This window comes from Macrobrachium rosenbergii, chromosome 8 (assembly GCF_040412425.1).
Source record: "Macrobrachium rosenbergii isolate ZJJX-2024 chromosome 8, ASM4041242v1, whole genome shotgun sequence".
NCBI lineage: Eukaryota > Metazoa > Arthropoda > Malacostraca > Decapoda > Palaemonidae > Macrobrachium > Macrobrachium rosenbergii.
Window position 1 is genome coordinate 14998878 of NC_089748.1, and position 15723 is coordinate 15014600.

Genomic DNA, 15723 nt, shown 5'->3' on the forward strand with positions numbered 1-15723 from the left:
TTGTAAAATTATAATTGGAGCTCACACAATATCATAACAGATAAGAACTAAAATCAGTTACAATTCTGAGTATATTTGCTGTAAAATATTTATGTAAATTTACTGAGATCGGGAGGTGCAATAATCTTTTTGGAGGTATGTGTTGTTTCTAGTAATTTTTTGCACTTTTCTATGCAAAATTACAATTATATCTGACATCAATAAAAGATAAGAACTAAAACCAACAGCAATCCCTGGGTATATTTATGAGCAAAGAAATAAAAAATGACATCATGGGAGAGGAGCAAGACATCTCCCCATCAAGTCAAGAAAATACTGATCTCCCTGAGGCACCCATGAGTGAGCTGAGCTGAGTCTAAAGTTGCCACCAGTCCTTAATGGGCCACTGAAGTGATGGAAACTCTTTCCTGCTCGATACAGCCAAATCATATGCACGTAGTATTAATACTCAAATGAGGATTCCTATGCATCACCCAAAACCTGTTATAGATACTCATATGAGGATTCCCATCCATTGGGGGTTAATATTAACAACACAGCATAATATTATAAAACATATTATTATATGAGAGAAAATGACTGTGATTGAATGCAGTGTATTTTGATGTTATTTTCATGACTAAATACATTTTTTATGATAAAAAACATGATTTACTAATTTTCAGATAATATTAACGTAAAGAAGCATAATATCATAAAGGTATTTTTTTTTTAATGTATTTAAGTTCATACTGAACTTGTGAATTCCTAGTGTTCCCCCTGTTCTGTAAAAAGAATGGGACAGCCTCAGTACTCTATGAGAGAAAATGGGTCTGATTGAATGTTGGGGGGATTTGAGTTTAGCTTTCACACTTAGCTGTAAGCCATATATTTGTAAGGGTAATGTTGTAACATGAATTTGAAATGATATTAAAATGTTTTAGGATGATAGCTTAAGATATATTTGGTGTAGGATGATAGTTTAAGGTATACATTTGGTGTTGGAGCCATTAAATAGGCAGTTATAAATGTTTTTATAGGTAGTCTTTGGTGTCTGACCTGTAAATATGCAGTTATAAGCATTTTTAGGGGAGGGGTGTCAAGTATTCATGTACTGTAGCTATTTGCGGGGGGGTTAAGTACCTATTCCTTGCGAATACCGGGGGTTTACTGTATTCTATTATATATAGGTATATAATATTTTAAAGGGATAATAAGGTGGTGAGCTATAGTTTAGGAATAATCATTCTGTAATTTGGAGTTTTCACCAGTTGGGGACTGATGAGGTTCCAGTGGTACCTGTTTAGCAAAGGTGTACCTGTACTTGATTCATTTTATACTACAGGTAGATTATGTAAATCTTACAAATTTTTATTGAAGGTAATAATTGTACCTGTATCAATATCTAAGTAAGCACCTAGGAACCTTTATCTTTTAGGTTATGATGCTGGCTGTGTTTCTGATGAGAGGTACAAGCACTTAGTTGAAATGAGGGACCAGCTAACAAGTGGACTTCAGTTGTTAAAAGATGATATTCGTACATTTAATAAATGGGCATTGCTTTTAGGCAGGCCTCCGCCAAGATCACCAGTTTTCAAGAGGTTGGTATTAATGTCTCATATCTTATTACAACACTGTGATCTGAACAATGCTGAGATTGTAGTTTAATTATATTGAAATTATATATTTAAAATTAAGGTCCCACCTATATTTTGTATATTTGCTGCCTCTCTTAAACAGCATATTAAAGACATTACTAATTGGTATTTGAAATCTGAATCAGCCTTAACTGTACTTCTTTTGCTGTTTTACTTTTGATTCCTTCCTGTTTGGCCCTTTTCTCACTAAATTTATTCATTTTGTCTTTCCAGTTTTTACGTACTGCTTAAATACAAATTCTTAGGGTGAGCCCTGTTAGAGTCTAGAACTGTGGTTTGGTTAAACCACATATGAAAATAATAGTGTAGTACCTTCTTTTTTGAAGGTAAAAGTCAAGTAAATATTTCATCGTAATTTAGAATGAATTGATACAGTGTTATTAACAATTTTGAATTTTCATCATCAGTGCACTTGAGATTCTAGGCACATACAACCTGAATGTGTCTGTTAAGGAAATAGCACATGCTGACCCCATTTATGAACCCTTGGTTGGTGACCCAATACTAGAAGAAAGGCTGAAGGTTGAAGCTCTCTATGCTGCACCAGTAGCTGCACAGAGTGATGATGTTGAGGCAGTTCGTCGAGATTATGCTCTTGGAATTCCTCATGATTTAGATTATTACAGGTAATTAATTTATGATTTTGGTTTGAAGTTGGAATTTTTATGCTGGATTTTTAAAGTATTGGAGGATTTTACTTGAATTGAAATCACTTAAAAAAAACTTATGTTTCTTAGGCTTTTACTTTGACATTTGAAGGGATAAGCAAAAATGAAAATGGTAATAGTCTTCTCCTCCAAGGGTGTGAGAGATACCCAATAAAATTGTTTATAAACACCACTCTAATGCCTACCTTCCTTAACTTGAAGCCTCTTTCTTGAATTAATGTAACTGAGCCCAAGACAAGATGGACCCTAATATAAGACATTGGTTTGTGGGATTTTGAAGTGGACAGTAGTTATAACAGGAGAAAAAGACCCATTAAGTGAAATTTGTTTGTATTTTATTCTTGGTATTTACTTCTTTTTATATGGTAACAATTTACACAACACTGCTCAAAGTATACTATAGCCTGTGCTGTCATCTTTAGAGCCTTCTTTTGATATTGTGTAAATTGTTTACATGTTAAACTGTGAAAATAAAATAGAAACCCCTATTTTATCATCTAGAATGTGATTGTTCAAAAGAGCTATAGTTTTGCAAATCATGCTGAACACTGAATTGTTGAATAGTTAAAATTGTGAACAGGCTGTTTCAGATGTATAATTTTAGTCAAGTTAGTAAGGCTGCCCATTGTAATGTAGCAGGTAGAATAAGAACTATGATGTAAATATCAACCTAGAAGGTCACATTATCAATCTGCTAGGGAATGTAGGCTCTCATAGAGCTCAAGATGTGAGTAAATCTCTGCTAATTAGGTCAGATATATCCCAAAAAGGAAGAGGTAATTCCAAATTGCACAACTTATCTTTCTATCAGGGAGAACTATGATCCAGATGCCTACATAGAGATTGTTATGCACAATGAGTGGCTTTGCAAAGGATGAAATAGAGAAATGAAATGGGTTAGATAAGGAACTATAGTACAGTATAAGATATTTAAGAGCCATAACACTTTAGCAGCAAGAGCCACAGGGTTAAGTAGATAACTGTGATGGAATTAGAGGGAGATCTCTATGAGGTAGGGGAAGGAGAAGAGGATAAAATCCTTGACAAGGTTTGTATTTGATTTAAAATAAAATCAAAGTTTGAATAAGATATAAAAGGCCAAGAGGATACTTTTAGTGTATGCCAATCAGAGTGAGAGCAAATCCCTACTCCTGACCAGTTTTGGAATAGCTTTTGTTTGTATGGGTTAAGAAGGATTCATTCAATCATAGTCCTAATAAAGGGAAGGGATAATATCCCTCAGTAGCTGAGTCTTGTGAAGAAGTTTGAGGACAAGAAGAGCCCCACTGACTTTTTTTTAATCAAATGACTGAATAAAGTTGATAATCATTGTAGTGCACTGAAACAGTTGGCTCATACTAATGCCCTTAGAAAGTTAATTGACACTTTATCTTGCAGAGATGTCTTCTAGTGTTCATAAGGAGATGTCATGCAATTGTGAAAAATTAGTGAATGCCTTCTTTTGAAGGAATGATTTGTACAAAAATTTGATCGAGGTCAAGTTTTTTAAATTTGTAAGACCAAATCTAAGTGGTAAAAAAAAAAATGGAAAAGTAATACTTGCAACCCATGAAGAGGATAAACATTGACAGATGTGCCTTATTTCGAGGTAATACAATGTCCACTAGCAAGGGAAAAGTGACAAAATTCTGTAGAAATGTCTTTGATATTGCTGTGGTGCAGGAAAAGGCTTTTGTGCAAGTCTTTTTATAGTCTTAAAAAAGAAACCCTTCCTTGAATAAGCAAATTGGTAGTATTTAAGGGTGAAAGTGGAGGATGTTTAGATCATTAGGAAATGCAGAAGTGAAGATGGCAGATAGGCAAGGCTAAAATGGAAATTAAGTAGTGAGGTCTGTAAAATGAAGGTTCACAAACCATTCTTGATGAAGCCATTTTGAATTTATAAAGAGTTACTATACTCTAAAGACTTGAATTTAGAATGGACCTTGAGATAAAGTGGAGGAAAGTTGTATGAAGACATTTAGTACGGTGCGTCACCGACTTAGGGTGGATTCAATCTTATGGCGCTGCTTTTTCAGTGCCGTAACTTGTGTTGCATCAAGTTACGGCACCGTAAGTGCCATTGATGGCGCTAACGGCAAGAATAGGCATTAAGTTAATGACGCGTACGGCACTGTAATTTGATGCAACATCAAGTTACAACATCGTAAGCACCATTAAAACGCTGATAATAGCAAAACACGACTTATGGCGGAATTCAACTTATAGCACAGCGCTGGAATGGCTCCTCCTCTGTAAGTTGAGGACCTACTGTACAAGGTGGGGTCCCTTAGTCTTGATACCTGAGTAGGTTTTGCATACAGGATGTACAAGTAACTTTGTGTTGTGAGGCATTACTGAACAGGTTGTCTCGAAAGCAAAGCAGCAAAGAAGCCTCAGGAGAGACTTATCTTTTATAACACAACACATTTTTCCGTATTAGCTCATTAATCAAATTATACTCATAATCATAATCCTCAGAGGTCAAGTTTTCAGTCAGGCATCCTCTAGACCCTCATGTATTAACAGTACAGTACTCACTTTTCCTGGGAAGTGTGCAAAGCAGTAGTATTCATTGTTAGGAGAATGTCACTCATTCCATGAATAATGGGTTTATAAAAATATTTTTGTTAATGGAACCATAGATGATTTCATTATAACCTTATTTGTCATATTATGCCCAAATGGCCATTATGATGGGATGCCAAGATGCAGAAGGGACCAGAAGTCTTAATACAATTGTTGGGTCCAGTAGACTATTTGTTGACCAAGGAGTCGAGAATCAGGTTTTTAATTATATAAATGTTTATAAAAGGCTGAGTCAAAACTATAGAATGTGAAACAGGTCACTTGTATCAGGTAAGTGTCTTCAAAATTGGAAAGGCAGAACACTCACATTCAGTATGAGAATTATTTGGCAAAATCTCTAAAGATCATGTCTCATGACAGCACCTTGAATGAAGATGAGAATGGTGAGTTCTTAACCTCTTCTCTGTAAGCAACATTGTTTGCCTTGACTACCTGCATTAGAAAGCAAGTCTGACCATTTGTCGAGTCTTATAGCTTTCTTTTAGTAGAGCAAGTGTTCCTGTTCCTCCCAGTTGTCAGAAAACACTGAAGGGATGGGGAAGAAGGGTCCTGGCTTTCACTTGTTTAGATTTTCGTGTGAAGTTGGAAATGAACTACCATCCCTTGATCGAAGCTGGCGTGTCTGACTACCAGATATAGAATATGTCTTGCCAGTCTGTCTTGTAATGAAAGCAGGAAGGTGGCACATGTAGACCAATAGACTTGACATTTTGCTTTTGTAGACTTGGGAAGAAAACAATTAGTGTTAGATTACTTTAGTGTGGTCTTATGGAACGTAAGAAATTGATTTTAAAATGCCAGTTTGTCTTTTATTGGATGGACTTCTGAACCAATTTATCATTATGTCAGGAGAATTGTTTGCAAAGCCTTTACATCCAATCAAAAGTAAATCACAGCTTGTTTTGATCTTGAGTAAACTTGTGTTACTACTTGGAGTTATATATTATCCTGAAACCCTCTTACATGAATCAGATCAGCATGGTAAATTGTCACTTTTTATTGAGGCTTTTTTTTTTTTAAAGAACTATGTTAAAATTAGGGTTGGCAGTACTGTACCAAAATTAAGGCAGCGAGAAGAATGAACACCCTTGGGTTGTGTGCAAAGTGTCGCCATATTGGTCATTGCTATGAATGCCATGTTTTATATTTCTCAATGATGTTAAGTTCACCATAATAGTTGATGACTTGTCAGTTTATTTTGCAACAACAAAGTCTTGTGGAGTGAAGAGTGCAGTTAGTGATCAACAGAGTACTGTAATGCATTGAGCTGCAGAATGTAGTTTCAAATTTTCAGTAGCAAAAATGGCAATGATGCATTTCAGCTGCATCAGATAAATGCCTCATAAAGACCTTTATGTTTAAAGACCCTTAAATTTATGAAGGTATTAGAAGTGTTAAAAGATCTGCTTTAAACTTTGCTGCAATTATATAAGATAGTGGTTGTTTCAGTTACCTTATTGTTCCAAAGCTTATTCCAAAGCAACCAAATCCTAATTAGACTGTAAATACCTTCCATCACATAGGGATTGGAGTTGCACCTTGAGCATTTAGATCTTTGCCAATGTCAAGTTTAATAGCAGAAATTTGTAAGCCACCCATAGATGTGATAAGAAAGGAAAGTATGATGAAAAAAGGATTTTGACAAAGGAAAAATCTATTTCTGGGGAGGGGCCCGTGTCACCCGGTGAAATAATCCATTCAGCACTTATTTCTAGGTAATTCCGTTGCTAGATACCAGAGAAAAGCTAAATGTAAAGCTGGGGTTACTACCCCAGAGCGAGCTCAAGAAATGGAGTCGTATATGGTAAAGGGTGAGATTGTCACAATCACGGGACCCTGCCCTATAAAGATTCCCAATGTCAAAAGTCCCAACGAGAGAGGTGCCGTTACAAGCCCATGCACTACTCATGGACTGTACACAAGGCAACACTAGCCGCATTCCATGTTAGCACCCACCCCACTAGAATGATGTTTATCATGGGAGGAGAGAATGAAAAACAGGGGTGGGTCACGGGTGACACGGGCCCCTCCCCAGAAATAGATTTTTCCTTTGTCAAAATCCTTTTTCTGGATCGGGGTCCCGTGTCAGCCGGTGAAATAATAACAGAGAAATAAACATCATTCTTATGCTAATAAAGACTTAAAACAGAGACGTTGAAAACTAGGAGAATTCTACCTTGAACATTAGTAAGGTCCTCTAAATTCATGTAATGAAAATAATGTAAGTGGTCACCGTCTAAGATCATGAGCTTAGGATTGAACCTGAATAGGCTTGTATTAAGAAAATACTTTCTGCCTAATAGCAGACACGATGACAACAGTACCCCCCACCTTTTTTTAAAAAGAGAGGATCTGACAAAATTGCGAGGTCCTGTCTAAAAAAGCCTGTAAGGAGAAAACTGGGTACAGAAACAGACCTTGTAAAAGGGGAGTACTTTCCAAGGTGACCACCAAAAATGAGGACCTTCAACTGTAGATAGAAAGTTAGGGTGAGGAATTCGCAACACTACCCCTGATGAGGGGAAACCAAAATGATTGGTTCCGCTAGATAGGGAAGACAGTACAGGAAAACTAACACTAGAAGCTAAGCTGGTTAAAAATTTTGGGTCTTCCCCAACAAGGAAAGGTAAGAACAAGATGATTGTTGGTTACCGAAGCTAACTCCGATACATTACTCAAAGACCAGGAAACCGAATGTGGACAGAGTACTGGTCTTAGACGAACACAGACCTTAGGGATGAAAGTTAAGAGCCTGTGAGTCTGGTTCCAACAAAACACTTTCCTCGAGGCCAATGCGGCCGCATCATTACTGTAGCTTCGAAAACTATGTGAAGAGTGCTAGTTACTTAACTGCAGAACCATACCGCTGTAGAGTAGGATCCCTTAACTGATTTTAGGAAAACAGTAATAACAGGACCAATATCAGTTTCCTCCTAAACTGTAAGATTTACAAAGACCACAAAGCCAGGGCATCAGAACTTGAGGGGGCTGACGCAGGCTGAGTTTATACCAGACGTGACAGCTTGATAGTTTGTGGCTGAATTGGGTTGCAAACAGACCTACTTCCAGGTCCAGGAAAAGGTCACAAGACTACCTGAATGACGCTCCGTCTAGGGACTATTCCAACACCAGGGGGAGGCCCTGGATAGGGAAAAAGTAGTGACCTTTTGGACCCCTACGAGAAGGGTGGTAGACAGAGGCACTTGTGTCTGTTGGTTATGGAGAAGAATGAACCATAACCTGAATGAAACAACTCGAGTCCAAAACCACTTGTTTACGCAGCGCACTATTGCTGTTTTGTTCAGAACCAGCCTAAAATGAAACCTCTTGGGGGGGAAGAAGTTTCCCAAGGACAGGAAGACTGCCACAGCCCTCCAAAGCGTTGATATGGAACTGCCGGAACGTGACCGACTAAGTTCCATGTATTTCATTGGGCCAAAAATATCCACCCCACCCGCCCAGAGAGGTGACGGTGTGGAATACTGAGGCCGGAGGGGAAAGCTGGAGAGGAACTGACTTCGGTAAGCACTTGATAGTTGTGCAAGGCCGAGGCCACTATTCAAACAGGAGGAATCAGGAGACACGTCCTGACTCCGCCATACCTCGGTTATAAACTCCAGCTTTGACTTCAGAAGGAGAACCGTCACTGAAGCAAACTGGAGAGAACCCAAGACCTTTTCTTGGGCACGGCGAGAGGTATGCTTGAGTTGATGAAATGATAGGTCACCCTTGCTATCTCTTTCCGCTTCCACTGGATTCACAACTACTGAAGGCTACCCTCCGGAACCAGGTGGGATTCCTTCCTGTTTACTTAGAAGCCCAGAGACTCTAGAAAACCGATTATAATGACCGGCACCCTCAGGCAATTCCCAACGCTGGGTGCCTAAATGAGCCAGGCAACTAGATATGCAGCTAGCATAGCCTTCTAATACCGGAGCTGTTGAACTACGGTATTGTTCAAACTGGCAAAGACTCTGGAGCTGCATTGAGGAGGGCATGAACCCGAAGGGGTACGCCTGCTCCCCGAGTCTGAATCCCAAGAAGGGATAGGACCTTTCTGCAACCAAGATGTGAAAGGAAGCGTCGGAAAGGTCTATAGAGGTGGTTACGGCTCCACAGAGCAGTAGGACCCGAACCCACAAGACTGTAAGCAACCGAGACTTGCCGCATTGAATGAGGAAAATAAACGGGACACGCCCGGAAAAATTTTCCAGTGGAAGGGAACTTCCTTGGCAGACTGAAAAAGCCTGACAGGCCATTCACAAAGACCCCCAGAACTCTGGCCGGAGGCTGATTGAACCTGATTGGGGGAGGGGGACAACAGTCCAGCTCCACCCTGGGCCTTGATAACTATACTCTGGGCCCAGGGATTGAAGTTCCAGTGGCCCTGAAAATGGTACAGCCTCCCACCCATATGAGAAATACTACAGGGAGGAGGCTTGATTGTCTCCCCTGAAGCGTATGCCTTCCCAATTTCTCGGAGAGGAGTAGGATGCTTCCCTGCTCCTATGATAACCCCGAGGGTCAGAGCCTCTGGCCGAATGTCTAGTGAAAATTCTTTCCTTGGGTTTTCGTATGAAGCAAAGAAAACTCCGGCGGAGGCACATGGGGGAGGCAGAGACACACGGGGGTGTTACAAGGGGCTGATGTGTTGGCTGAACCTGCACACATCGAGGTGGAGGCTGGGAGTGAGAGGCTGACGGCTGTCCAGGGGCAGAAACCTGAAGAGCCTGCACCACCGCCTGAGCAAGGGGGCTCTTGAACTACATGAACTTCTTGCCGGACTTGGGATAGGGCCCGGCAAGATCAGATCGTTTCCTCTCGTAAGGTAGACACCCACGAGAACGGAGGCTCTGAGTAACATTAGTAGCCCCGGACGGACCGTAACAACGCCCACCTGGGGAAAAGATTAATTCTCCAGGTGAAACTGTTCATAAGATTTTTCGGCTCAAGGTGGAACGGGCAAGCCTGACTTACACCCTGTTTCAGCTTCCGGGAATTGACTCCGGAAGCTTAGGGAGCTGTACGCTGAATAAATTAGAAGTGTAGTCCGGGGTTAGAAGATTCATTGTGAACGTATCTGTGATATCTGTCTCCCAGAAATGCCTCAGCGGTTTATTTTCGAAACAAGCCTGTTGATAAGAGGGGCTACATTCAGAGCACAAGGGGTAGGAAGCAGGGCTCTCAAAGAGAGCACGGTAAGACCCCATAGCTGGCGTGAACTTGGAATTCTCCGCCTGCCACTCCGTTAGAGTTCTCAACGGAGACGATGTGCCCAGCCCCTAGCGAAGATGAGGGCTCACTTAGGGCTCCTGCCAGACAGATGCCATGCACCTTCTGACAGTCTGGCAAAACCCGGATAAGGGGATACCAGGCCGGAAGGGAAGAAATGCCATTCCACCAACCTCCGTGTGGCCACACCCCTGATAGGAGGGTGCCTTCATGCTGGGAAGCATAAAGGGTTAGGTGCCAAGGTTCCCCAGACTGGAGGGGAAAAGAGGTGGAGGTGTCGGAAAGATAGAATTCCGGAACGGAGCAGGATTTAACAGGTGATCTATTGACAATGAGTCTTGAGATTAATCTCTTTGGGATTTAAGCTCCTGGGAAAGGGAAGGCACGGACCATGAGGTAGATAGATAGTTTGATAGGTTGACAATGACCCTCAAATCGAGCTCCTTATAAGGAGACCCGTAAAAGAGTCTTCAACAAAGGAAGGAGGGGGTAACCGCCTTGCTTTAATATCCAAAGGCTTGCCATCTTTTACAGTTTTTAGAAACAATCGTAATATGTAAGAAAGGCACCTTTCATAATATAAACCTTTTGGTTGTAGTATAAATTATTAAAATGTAATATGTGTACTTTGGGAGTATTCAGCATATCATCCATGGAAGTAGCCATCAGGAGAACTTTGTTAATATTTTTTCTATTATAGGAATGTTCTTATGCATTACTAAGACAGGAATTCCTTAGGCATTTAGGAGATCATAAGGATTCTATTTTCACCTTAAGAAATGACTCCAGATCCATTGTTGGCTTTGGATATGGGATTATATTTCTTGACCAGTATATGTGGTGAATTACCAAGTACTGTCCTTCTTTAATGTTCATAGTAGTTTTTTAGTGTATTACTACCTTAAGATGGTTAGTTATGAAGGATATAATTCTATGTTTTTAGCAATTCTGCTGCTGTAGGAGTATTTTAGAAGCCACATCATCTTTTAACTCACTGTAGTACATCCCAATGTACTGGAAGTCCTTGAATTGCTATTGTAATTAAAGCAAAAATGCAGAAATTATTATTTTTTGCGTTCCTTTGCTTGTAGACATCATGGGAAGTGAGCAAATAAAACATCCAACAAGCAAGACACCTCCAGTTTTTTACATCTTACCAGAAATTAAAATAAGAAATCAGTTTTTTTTTGGCAGGACCTCTGGACCCTGGAAATAGACAGGAAAAATATGAAAAATAGCAGAATTAACCCCCTGGGCCTTTACATTGGGTGAATGGCTCAAGGAATGTCTTATTTAGGTTATGAATCAGCCATACCAGATTAATGTAACTTCCAAGTTGAAATGATTAACCTTTTTCTGGTAATTACCTAGTTCCCCTAACTTTTAAATATCTTTTTCAGTGCCTAAATTTAGAGAAATCGGGAATCATTATTTTGCTATAATTTGGAAGCAGAGATAAAACTGTTAAAGACATTTATATTTTTTAATGTTTTGTCTTTGCTTCTTTTACTTTTTACCTTAATCTTAAAGAAGTTTATGATGTCCTAATTAGTATTTTTTATATTTTTATTAATATTTTAACTGTTTTAATTTCTTTTTAATTCCTGTTTTTATACTAATTTATCCATAGCCCTGTAGTTGGTAGTGCCAGAAGAAATGTGTAAAATAATCATTCAAATTAATTATGGTTTGGGAGCCCAAATAATGTTGGTATTACTGCCTAATGGAACCATTCATTCTGTTAGGGAAGGAGGAAGATTGAAGAGATAGAGGTGAGATACCCTCCACCCACTGAAAACGGATATTAATTTTTAAACACCTCAAAGTCCTCATGAAGAGATGATAAAAATCCAAATACTGTATGTGCAGATGGTGAAGCCACAGACGATGTGAGTGGTGCTATAGGTTAGGCAGCAGATGGTGAAGGTGGTGGCAAGGCACAAAAATGGATTAAAGGGAGTTAGTGCAGCAGATGTTACTAATAGTGGTTAGGTAGGAGGTGGTGATGGTATGGAAGATATCTAGACCACTGTAATAATAATGAATTCTATTAGTATGTCCATTTAACTTTCCTTTCACAGTTATCATCAGTGAATAATTTTTCAAGGTCATATGCCTGCAATTAATTTTGATGAAGGTTCTTTAAAATAACTGCATATCCAAGAAGTTTATAAGCTGATTCCATTTCTTTGAGTTCATCTTAGAGGCTTTCGACCCTTTCACATGATCAGTATCTCTTGCATTTACCTCAGTGACATCATCAACTGTCATTGCAACATTTATGACATGTTGCATAATATCATTTCAAGTAATTTCTGAGAATCCCAGTAAAGGTATGGATATACGGCTAGCATTATCCTCGGCCTCATGAAAGACACGCAGTGTGTGCCTGATGCGACATAAGGTAGATATGAAGTAACATCTTCATTCATCTATTTATTGAAGATTTCAGGAGTTATGTTAGTGATGCAGTAACTGAGTTTGAAGATCTTCCAAACCTCCTTCATCATCTTGATATTGTGATCCTTCCACATGTTTCAAGTGCATCAATCTCCATTTCACTTCAGTTTTCCACAGTAGTCAGTTACCTAGCTTGTGACCAAATGCACCTGGCCATTAATATGACTGCTTGAAGTGTCTGATTACATACATAATTTCTTTATCCAGGGTTGAGTCTTACTCATTATGCAGTATTCTCTCCTATTCTAGCTGTGATGCCTCTTCATCAATATTCTGTGTTTCCCTTGACGGTGATCATGGCCATTCAGTCTTTTCTATTTCTTGTTATCAGTACCAGTTCTGTGGTTGATTTCTGATCTCCAGTCAGTCTACTTATTCTGTCGATATAATTCTCCTTCTGGCTTCCTTTAACCCTCCTTCCCTCAGTTTCTCCTGCCGGACTTTCTCTAAACTCCGTCCCTTTGCACGTGCCCCCAAAATTGAAGTTGCCTTCTCCCAATGATTTTCAGTATTTTAGTCTCTGCTCACTCTTTCTAAAATTTGACAGTTACTATGCTCTCCATCTAAGACAACCCCCAATCTGTTTCACGTCTACTTTGCTGTTGTTTCTAGTCTCTGTTCCTTGCTCTTACTAAGGCAATTGTCTCACGTCCATGCAGCAAAATGGATCAGATGTATTTTTCACCATTATTTTGTACTCTGAACTGGCAAATTCTTGTTTTTCAAGACATTTCATTTCATTACATGAACTGTGACACTATGCAACCCTTTCCAAGTTTGGTCTATTGTTTAGGCCTAAACAATTTTGCCTTGAGCTAGCAGCTAGTAAAAATTAAACTAGTCCACTGTAAAGAGAATAGGTTTTTGCCCTTTTTTCCTGATTTTTCTTTACATTTTTAAAATTCAGTCAAAGAAAAAAGCAACAAGATATATGTCACTAGAAAGGACATTTATTTCAATTTTTCATGATGTAGAATCCTCTATTAATGGTTTTAAAAAAATATTTACAAAGTAAATGAATTTCTGTTCTTGGATAACTTTGATGCATTACCCTGACTATAAAATTGTCTTCAGCATGAGGTTTAGGAATGAAGGTTCTTGAAGTGGCTCATGTGGATAGGTCCCAGATTTACATTTTCACAGATTATACCAAAATAAAGTACATACAGTATAATCATTTGGCTTTAAATGCACCAAGATTAGCATTCTATCTTGAAAAAGAAATTTACATTTGGAAGTAAAAGAAAATTCTCTTAATCTCATAAATGGTTAGCCAGAATAGTGTGTTTAATCACAGATGAGTTTTGAACCCCCCAAAATCTCAGAGGGTCAAGTTGATGTGTATACAGGCATTAATGATTAGAATTTGTGAATTTAATATTATACAACAGTAGGTAATTGATTTGACTTTGTCTTTCAGTTCAACCATCAATTTATCCAATGAAATGAGAGCAAAGCTGTCAAAAGCCAGACCAACAACTGTAAGTATCCTATACTATTTTGACATTTCTATGCCAAGTAGGTTTACAGAACTATTCCTGCCAGCCAAGTGATTTTCATTCCTTTCCCCTAAAAAAAGCCGGAAGACTTCTTATCTATGGATTTTTTTGTCAGAAAAGTTACATGTAAGGATTCATTTCTTTCAGCCTTTGACATGGCTTTGTAGTTCTGTCCTTTTCCACAAACAACAATGCTGAGAAAAAGAAATTTTTTACATGGTAATTTTGCACTTGGTCCATAGCATAAAGCTTCGTAGATATAAAAAGCAGGTGAGGTAAAAGATAATGAATTAAGGTTGTTACAATTAAAAGTTCAAGAAATCATTGACTAAGGCATTATATATTTTGGTTTTAGTTGTTAAAGAAGAGTGAAGCTGCACTGTATAAAGATTAATGGTTGACTGCAAAAAAACCCACTTTGAAGCATAGTTTGTAAACAAATGTACTTTTGTAAATACAAACTTTTGCTTAAAATATCTTTTGTGATTTATTCAAAGTACGCAAATGCATGCACAGAACATTAAGTAAGACACTGGATTCTGTTGCCATGTAGGGTGAGATTCTTATATTTTCTATAGTATGAAACTTCCCTTGAATAGTCAGTTTTGTATTTGTGAAATAAAATTTGTTTTACTTTTATGATAGGTATGTGGTTATCTAAGGTAATTGTTATATACTGAATGTTAGTACATATTTCCCTTCCAGTATAACTGTTTGATTTGGTTAATTTTTGAAAAATGCATGGTAGTAGTGCAAGGGGAGGATAGGATATTTTTCAGCTTCCATTTTCTTAGTTCACAAACATTATTCTTTATTTCTGTATTTTTTCCTCTTTAGCTACATTGGATCTTTCCTAGATAGTGACCCCCAAATAGTCCAATCTTAGATAATGACCCCCAAGAAATATCAGTCCTAGATAATGATCCCTGAGTCTTGGGGGTCACTATCTAGGAAAGATCTGTGGAATCTTTCCTGGATAGTGACCCCCAAGTAGTCCAATCTTAGGTAAGGGAGTAGCTGCAGCATGGTTGAAATGTGGAGAGGAGCTAGGTTACTGGAGAGAAAAAAAAAAAAAAAGAATTTTGCATTAGAGAGAGAGAGAGAGAGAGAGAGAGAGAGAGAGCGCAGACTTATAAAGGGTACAAAATGCTTGGCACACAGGACCAAGAAGATTGGAAGGAACTCATTCTATATCTATCCCTACAAAGGACTGATTGAATGTTTTTGATTATGTAGTTGATGTGATTAAATAAAGAAATTCATATAAAAACCACTTAAGAAATTTGCAATTATTTTAGTTATTCCAATTTCATCGGCATTCCATGCAGTGTGATGTGAATATGCTACTAAGCGCTGTATCAGTTTATTAATGCATAATTTAAGTTTGTGCATATAGTACAGTAATATAGACCGTAAAGAAGTAAACTACATTTAAAGCTTGAGAATTTATTACATTGTAAAGAAAACTGATGCCTTGTTTTATTACAAACCCAATACTAATTTACAATAGCTTAACTGCCCACCCTGCTTAATTTCCACTCACTTCAGAAGAGTAGTTCACAAGTGGCCAGCTGTATTCCAGGCTCCAAAGTGCCTTGTGCGGAAGCTAGTCAATCACATCTGGTTTTCCGTTTGTAA

General features: G+C 38.4%; 1 protein-coding gene across 3 annotated transcripts in view; it reads left to right on the forward strand.

Moving 5' to 3' along the window:
* LOC136840615 (protein MTO1 homolog, mitochondrial) overlaps positions 1 to 15723 on the forward strand; it is a 109255-nt gene that overhangs the window by 84053 nt on the left and 9479 nt on the right. For all 3 annotated transcript variants that reach the window (XR_010853665.1, XM_067107321.1, XM_067107322.1), the window contains exons 11-13: positions 1418 to 1580; positions 2045 to 2263; positions 14007 to 14067. Coding sequence is in view for 2 of the 3 variants with exons in the window: in XM_067107321.1 (XP_066963422.1) it covers positions 1418 to 1580; positions 2045 to 2263; positions 14007 to 14067 (443 nt within the window). In the remaining variant the exon portion in view is untranslated. The remainder of the gene's footprint in view (positions 1 to 1417; positions 1581 to 2044; positions 2264 to 14006; positions 14068 to 15723) is intronic.